This window comes from Vombatus ursinus, unplaced genomic scaffold (genome assembly GCF_900497805.2).
Source record: "Vombatus ursinus unplaced genomic scaffold, bare-nosed wombat genome assembly UNPS02015030.1, whole genome shotgun sequence".
NCBI lineage: Eukaryota > Metazoa > Chordata > Mammalia > Diprotodontia > Vombatidae > Vombatus > Vombatus ursinus.
This window is the reverse complement of record NW_020954808.1, coordinates 260,137-268,731: the sequence shown is the minus strand read 5'-3', so window position 1 is coordinate 268,731 and position 8,595 is coordinate 260,137. Positions and strand designations below refer to the sequence as shown.

Here is an 8,595-nt window from a genome sequence, read left to right as displayed (position 1 = left end):
GGGGGGGGGGGGGGGGGGGGGGGGGGGGGGGGGGGGGGGGAGCTGAAGGGAGAGCGCCCAGAATACTCGGTGCTTCGGGATGCCGATGATTGCACCGGGGTTGGGGACGGCGTGGAAGGGTAAGAGAGGGCCCAGTCCCCGAGCCCTCATCCCCCAGACCCCCCAATTCATCATCTATTCCACATTAAAATAGCTCTAGGGCTCAGCCTGTCTCCACCCCATTCCAGGTGAGGCCAGACCAGTAGTCCTGCCCCATCTAACCTTGAACCACCCTGCTCCCCTAATCCTCAAGGCTTTCTCACGCCCCAGGGCTGAGAGATGAACCCCTGGTGTCCGGGTCTGAGCCGGATCTTTCTCCCAGGGTGGGGCCCTGGGGGAGGGACTTGGGAAGGGGGACCCACCCTCCTCACAGGCCGGAACTTCTTCCTGCTCCTCTCCCTGAGGGCTGGGGCAGGGAGAAGGAAGAAGAAGCCTGAACCCAGTGATCTGATAAGCCATCAGGGGTTCTTGAGACGTCTTGGGCAAGAAGGGACCTGGGTGGCTCATATAGCCTCAGGGCAATATGAGCCTAAGAGAACATTTTTTGGAAGGGGAAACTGAGGCCCAGAGAGGGAAAGATCATAAGAGTGATGGATTTAGAGCTGGGAGAGACCTTAGTGGTCATCTAGTCAAACACCCCCCACCCCTTTTCCTTTTTACAGAAAAGGAAACTGAAGCTTTGAGAAGCGATTTGGTCCAGACCAGGTGGTTAATACAACCGGGCTGGGACAGGGCCAGGACACCCCTTTTCCTTCCACTCCCCACTGGGAGATGACACGTGGGTGTTCTGACGTGGCTGAGGGCAATGTTTCTCTCTTCTCTACCACAGAAGTGTACAAAAGTGTGCACACCTGGAGGGGGGCCTGCATGCAGAATGACCCATGAAGAGAAGGGCTGTGTTGCCATGACAATGGCATCCCAGTCAGAGGACTCTGCCAATGGCTGGCTGTGTGACCTTGGGCAAATCATTTCATTTCTCTGGGCCTCAGTTTCCCCATCTTACTCCTACTGAGGGTACATTTTCAGTGACCTAGTTTTGCAACCTGGGAGTTCTCTTTGGCTCCTAATTGGTCGCTGGGTCTTGTTGATTCTGCCCATCCGCCATCTCTGTTCTCACCAGGTCACACAGACACCTTTCACTCCCTTCCTCACATATTTTCAGTGGCTCCCTATTGCCTCCATGATCAAACACAGATTCCTCAGCCTGGCATTGAAAGCCCTCCACCAACTGGCTCCCACTTGCCTTTCCCATCTAATTTCCTCATAGTCCCCTCCACAGGTTCTCTGTTCTAGTACTAAGGAGCTGTGCCCAGTGACTGGCATTACATGGCTGTCCCCCGTGCCCAGCATGCTTTCCCTGCTCTTTTCCACCGCTCTGAAGGTCCTGTGTCCTATGAGAAACCCTTTGCAGGAAGCTCCTTGAGGGCAGGGGCCGGTTTTGAATTTTTCATCTTTGTAGTCACAGCAAACTGGTATACAGTAGGTGCTTAATTATTGTTGGATGAAGGGGACTGAACTGGTCCTTCCAGCTGGTAATGCTTTTTAGACCAATTAGCATGGCCTTGTATATACTGCAGATCAAAAAACTTGTGTGTATTTCACTCCCAGTAGAATGTAAGCTCCCGGGGGCAGCGAGGTGGTGCAGTGGATAGAGCACCGGCCTTGAAGTCCAGAGGACCTGAGTTCAAATCCGACCTCAGACCAAACACTTGACACGTACTAGCTGTGTGACCTTGGGCAAGTCACTTAACCCCAATTGCCTCTCCACAAAAAAAAAGAATGTAAGCTCCCTGAGGGCAGGGACTGTTTCGTTTCTGTCTTTGTTTCCCCAGCACAAAGGAGGAACTTAATAATTGTTGGCTGGATTGAAATAAGTTGTAAAATAAAAGGATAGGTCAGGGGTTCTTCTATCATGGATCCAAGAGCATGCTGGAGCCAGCTCAAACCTGGCTCACAAGAGCTGATTGTCAGATTTTCCGTGTGAGCATTTAACACTCCAAAATCAGAAAATGCTACACATCAGAATCTGGCTTATTCTTCTGATTGTTTAGACTTAAGAAAGTGATGGAGAAAATTATAATGAAGAGTAAGCTTCAGGGCAGCTAGGTGGTGCAGTGAATAGAGCACTGGCCTTGGAGTTAGGAGGACCTGAGTTCAAATCTGACCCCAGACACTTGACCAGGGGTAAGGAACCTTTGGCCTCGAGGCCACATGTGGCCTTCTAGGTCCCTGAGTGCAGCCTTTTGACTGAGTGCAAGTTTTACAGAACAAATTCTTTTATTAAGGGGATTTGTTCTGTGAAGTTTGGTTTCAGTCAAAGGGCCACACTTGAGGACCTAGAGGGCCACATGTGGCCTCGAGGCCAAAGACTCCCCACCCCTGCACTTGATACTTACTAGCTCCAAATGACAAATGACTTGACACTTACCTCTCCAAAGAAAGAAAGAAAGAAAGAGACTAAGCTTTAAAGTGTGTCCTGAAAAAGATTTTTTTTTTTTGGAAAGCTGGTTGTAAAACATTTACCAACACACCTCTGCACAGACCTCTTTGGCTGTCTGGTGAAACCTATATGCTCAGACAGTCCCTCACACCCCTTATGGGAATCATGTTTTTAAATAATTAAAGGAGATTCTAAATTTCAATTAGAAATGAGTGAAAATAAAGATGGATTTTTTATTTAACCATCCAAGCCCACAGACCCCCAAAATCTATCCATGAAACCCTTTAGGGGTCCACAGACTGCTAAATTAAGAACTTCTGGCACAGATGATGCCTAAGGTCCTTTCCATGCTAATAAGTGTTCTCTCAGGGTAGCAAGTCACTCCTTTCCTCTTGGTAAAATACAGTTGGGCTGGGGCATCTGTGAGATCCCCTCCAGCTCAAAGTCTCATACCTTTTATTGTCAGAGAACTCACTACCTTGAGAGGTGGCTGTGGAATAGTAAAAAGAGCCACAGCCAAGTTCAGAAGCCTTGAGCTTGAGTATTGGCTTGGCTCCTATCATGCTTTGTGACCTTGGGCAAGTCCCTTCTGTTCTAAGGGCTCTTTCCTCATCTGCAAGATGAGGGCATTGCCTTAATGGGGGACCTTCCAACTCTTGAACCAAGGAAATGGTTTCATCAGATCACAGAGTCATCCTACATGAAACTAGAGTACTGGGACTGGGTGCTCCTACCCGTTGGGTAGGTGAGAGTGAGCCTCTCATTTCAGCCAGACTCCCACTTGCACCCCAACCTGACAGTTGAGCCTCGTTGACAACGACCCTTGGATATAGTTATGCCTAGGCTCCCCCCAAACTTCCCTCCTATGCAAAGCACACTAGTGACCATGGGAAACACAAAGACTTTCCTCAAGGATCTACTCCCCCACCCCCAATATCTAGCCAGTACATGGTCATTGGAGCTGGGGTGACTCAGGAGAGAAGCCCCCCTTCCCATTCTCTTTCTCCCCAGCTTGGTAGGGTAGAAAGAGCAGAGAGCAGGGATTTGGGAGGCCCAGCTGTGTCCTGGACTCACTTTGTAACTTAAGATGAGCTCTTTCCTCTATTTCAACCTGTTTCCCCATCTGTGAAATGGGAAGGTAGATTGGACTAAGTGTTCTATTATAAATGTCTCCTGATATTCTGGGCTCTAAAGTCTGACTGAGTGGCCTCTAAGCTTCTGACCTTCTATGTTCTGTCTTACACTCTACATTCTAAGGGTCATTTTAGCTGAAATGATTTGGTCGAAGAGCCCTCTCAGCTCTGGCATTCTATAGTCTAGACATGGCGTAAAGGAAATAGAATGTTAGATTTAGAATCCAGAAGACCTGGGTTTGAAAACTACATAAGGTGTTAAAAGCTGTGTGACCTTGCACAAATCACCTAACCTTTCTCTCAACCTCAGTTTCCACATCTGTAAAATGAGGGGAAGAAACTGAATGATTTATTAGAGGTCCCTTACAGCTTTAAAATGCATGATCTTATGATTCTAGAGGATTCGTCCCATTCTCCATTCTAGGGTCCCATTCAGATCTGATATTCCAAATTCTAAGCTCCCTCCCTGGTGTGATATTCTGTTTTCTGTTCTAAAGTCCCTCCCAACTCTGACCTGCTCTGTTCTCAGAATGGGAGGCCCAGGTGCTGGGCAGGCAGTGGGGGTGGGGGGTGTTTGTCCAGCTCGGGCGGGTCCCTGGGTCGATAAGGGGCCAGATAAGGGCCCCTATCCCCACCCCCTCTGAGCCACATTGCTGGAGCCCAGGTGTGGCCTACCCTACCTTGGCCTGGCGGTCCGGAGCCCAGCCCAGCCAAGTCTAGGAAGCTGAGAGCCAGATACTCCCCTTTTTCCCCCACGCCCACCCACCTGGTCTTCTTTGGGTCCCCCCTAATGGGAACCCTGGCTTTGTGTTACAAACTGCGTCCTCCCAGGATAACAAGGGTTAGGCTAGATAGGTGGCCTTTGAGGTCCCTTCCAAATCTGGGCTTCTGTGGCTATCCTCTACCCCCTCCCCCCACCCCTGGGACATTATGTCCTCTCTGCGTCCTTGGGACCCACATTAGCTCCCCAAAGCTAGATCCAAAATTAGACCCCCTCCCAGATAAAACTATCCTCCCTGACAATGCCTCGGATAGCACCTTCTCAATATGCAACCTCTGCAATAAAGTCTGCCCTAAACTATGTCCCCCAAACTGCAGTATGACCTCAGATTCTGTCCCCCACAAACCATCTTTTAAGCTTTGTGCTTCCTTCCAAACTGCATCCCCTAGATGTTATTGCTGGGACTGTATCTTGCCCCCCCCCCCGTGGCTTCCTCAAATAGTATCCCTTCAAAGTCTGTCACCATCAAACTGTCTCCCCCAGAAGAATTCTTTCAGTTCCCTAAACCCCCAAGCTGTCCCCGCAAAATACTCCCAATGGCTTCTGTCCACTGCCCAAACTCTGTTCCCCCAAACAGTCCTCTGGTAGTGTTCCCTCGTCTGCATGTCTTTCCTGCTGTGGTCCCTCCAAAAAAGAAGGGACCTTCTCCCATAAACTATATCCCCCCCATGGTGTCTCCTCCTTCAAACGAATCCATCTAGCTTTAGAATATCAGAGCTGGAAGGACCTATGAAGATCACCCACCGAAGCATGTGTCGTCCCCCAAATAGCACCAGCTCTCCATACTTTGTGCTCTCCAATGAAGGAAAACACTGAGAGCCATATAGCTCTCTGTTTCTCTTCATCTATGTCCCCTGTTGATACATCCTTCCAAGCTACCAAGGATATATCCAAGTAGATACATCCTTCCTCAAATTCTGTCCCTCTAAACTACGATTCCCCCAGACTATATCCTCCCAGGTAACACTCCTATGATAATGTCTCTTCAAATTCTATCTCTCACAAGTATCTTCTCAGGTCCCTGTTTCCCCCAAGCTTTAACTTCCTCCAAACTCTGTCTCCTCTAAATTATATCCTCCCAAGAATATTATCTTTCCCTCAAAAAACAAATCCCTTGGAATAGTGGTTCTCAAACTTTTTGGTCTCCAGACCTCTCTATACTCTGAAAAACTATTGGGTACCTCCTCCCAAAGAGCTTTTGTGAATTCGGGTTATACCGAGCTGTCAATATTTACCATATTAGAAATTAGAAGGTCTTAGTATTATTATAAAAATGGTTTTAACCTCATGGACCCAGACTTCCTGAAAAGGTCTTGAAGAACCACAGGGGTCCCTGGACCACACTTGGAGAATCACTGTCTTGGAGGTTATGGGATTTAGATTCAGAAAATGCTCTGGAGGTCATTCCTGAACCCTGTGCCCCAACAATATCCCTTCGAACTTGTGCCCCCAAACAACATTTTACATATGGCATCTATCTGAACTCTGTATTCCAAACTCTGTCTATCCAATTCTGCCACCCTATGAAGTATCCCCTCAATTCTATGTAAATGCTACTTCCAAACTACATGCCCTCAGAAGGTATCTACCCCCAAACTTCTCCCCTGCCAATCTGAGTACTCCCTTCCCAAAACCACCTTGCCTATTTCCTGAAACTTTAAGGACCCAAAAGGGGAAAGGGAAGGGGAAGGGGAACCTTCCTGTCCCAGCTTCTTGCTCCCCTTTGCTGACTGTGACTCCCAGAGAAAGGGAAGGAGACCTAGTCTCCTCAACACCCTGAGCTCCAGGGAGGGAGGCTCCAGTGTCCCATTCCCAGTTCCCCTCCCCCACTGCTGGCGGCAGGGGAGGAAGGATCAGGGAGCTTGTCTCCCTCCTACTCAGCGAGCTGGAGAGGGTAGAACTAAGCATAGGCTCCCAGCCACGTCTCAACTCTGAGCTTTAGGGAGCAGATTGGCGGGGGTCCCCAATACCTAAGATTCCTGGGAAAGGAGACCCAGGCTTCGAGGACCAGATGCTGGGATATTCCCACCAAAGGCCAATGGGGAGTCCCCCTCCTTCAGGCTGGGCACCCGCCGCCCCCTCCAGCCACAAGGGCTGCCCAGAAAGAAAAAAAAATCAATAACACAGCCGGCTTTCATTGGAAGCCACCCTCCTGCTCAACCCCCTCCATCCCTGCCTGACGATTGGGGCTTGGCTCAGCTTTTCCAACATCACCCCCCAACATACACACACACACACATATACCCCCTTAGTCTTCCCTTCCCTTGGGAAGGGAGACCCCAACATCCTGACTTCCAGCCCTCTTCCCTCCCCCAGGCCACTCTCCTAAATTGGGAAGCTGGGCATATCCAAGGAGTCCCCCTCCTCCTATATGTATAAACATCCTCCTTTCGCCAAGTTTCGAGATCGGTGTCCCTTGATCCAGATGTCTCAAACCCCAAACCTCCCCTTCCACCAACCTTGCAGACCTGCTCTCCATGGCCCCAAGTAAGTCCGTCTTATACTAAAGCCCTCTAGATCAGAAACGCAGGTTTCCAAGCGCCTTGTGGCCATGAGGCTGATTCTCTAGGTGAACAGCCCAGGCCCAGAACTTAGTCTAGACCCCAGCCTCTGGGGCAAGGATAAAGACATCCAGGCCCAGAGCCCCATCCCACCCCCTCCCTCACATCTCACTGCCCTACCTGACCGAATTGAGAGTTCCGGTTTACTGGTCCCCAGCAGCAGCATAAGCAAGTTATAGACTCCCATGTTTGGGTCCCCCCAAACCCCTGGTTCTTCTCATCCCTCCATACCCTCCAGCTGAGGGACCCGATAATATGTCTCCCCCACCAAACCCTTCCAGGAAGAAAGCAGGCAGGATAGGGGTTAGACTTTGGGAAGAAAGTTCAGACTGGTCTGTGCAGGCCAGAATCAGGGGCTGTGTGGGACTGGGATGATTCCTCTCCCCACTGGGGCTGTCCACTTCTCTCTACCAGTTCCCACAAGTAGATGTTCTGAATATGTTCATGAGAACATTGAGGGAGGGGGGAAGGAGGGACGCCTCTGAGCCTCGGATCGCTAAGCACCATTAGGTCGTGGAAGACTCAGGGACCCTATCTCTGCTCCCGGCTATCTCTATAGCTTCCCACCATCCCCCAGCTCTGATCTCCCCCAGTTTCCCAGCTCTCCCACCGTGGATATTACTTTCCTCAGGTCTGCCATCCCTAATCTCTGAGCCCCCTAACCCTGAAGTTTCCCTGTCACTGGTCTGTGCTCCCTCAGCCCCATTTCTCAGCTCTCCAGGCATCCCCACCCACTTCACCCCTGAAATCCCTAAGACCGGCTGTACAAGATCATATGAGAGAGAGAGCGCTTGTAAAGCGCTCAGCGCTGTGCCCGGCACACAGTAGGCACTTAATAACTGCTAGTTCTTTCCTTGCATCTCTCCCTGCGGGTGATCTCTGACCACTCCTCGCGGTTGGTCTGTCCCGGTCTCCGGTGCCTCCGTCCCTGCCTCTAGCTCCGGCCCCCGCCTCCCCACGGGTCGGGCTCCCACCTCTGAAGCCTCTGGAAAGTAGCTCCACTCGCTCAACTCGTGCGCCTCCATCTTCACGGAGGGGGCGGCGCCCAGCATCCCCTGGGGGGCGGCTTCGGGCAAGCCCACCCCCCCGCACCCCCGGACCTCAGGGCCTCCGGGGGTCTCGGTCTGTGCTGGGGATCTCCAAGCGTAGAGGCAGTGGGTGTGCGCGCCGCGGTGCGCTGCGCTGCCTGCCTGGCCGGCGCCGGCCCGGGCGCTCTCCCGGGCTTTATAGCCAGGTAGCCTCCGCCCCGCGGCGGGGCCCGGCCCGGGCTGCCTCCCTTCCCACCTCTACCCCACCCCCCGGGGGGGTGACTGGGAAGATGCTGCAGGGCTCGGCGCGCCCTCTGCGGGCCGGTGCGGGCGGACCCAGGTGTCCGGGCTTCTCATCCAGGAGCGATGGGGAAAGGACCCAGCGGGGAAATCAGCCCCGAAGTCCCGGCACCCAGCAGGAGCCCTCTGGTGGCCGCTCGGGGATGGGTCGGGTGCAAGGTGGAGGAAAGTCACCGCTCCAGATTAGAAGTGGAGTTGGAGTGAGCCAGAGAAGGGGGCCATCTCACGCAACCCCCTCATTCTATAGACGAGGAAACTGAGGCCGGGGAAACTTGCCCAAGGTCACACCGAGAGTCAGTGGCACCAGCTCCAG

At 51.9% G+C, this 8,595-nt stretch overlaps 1 protein-coding gene across 1 annotated transcript in view; it reads right to left on the bottom strand.

Moving 5' to 3' along the window:
• LOC114031044 (hepatocyte nuclear factor 3-gamma-like) overlaps positions 1-8,036 on the bottom strand; it is a 10,189-nt gene extending 2,153 nt beyond the window's left edge. Inside the window, exon 1 of the mRNA XM_027846048.1 lies at positions 7,929-8,036. Within this exon, the coding sequence (XP_027701849.1) occupies positions 7,929-8,006 (78 nt within the window). The 5' untranslated portion in view covers positions 8,007-8,036. The remainder of the gene's footprint in view (positions 1-7,928) is intronic.
• Positions 8,037-8,595: the final 559 nt, after the last annotated feature.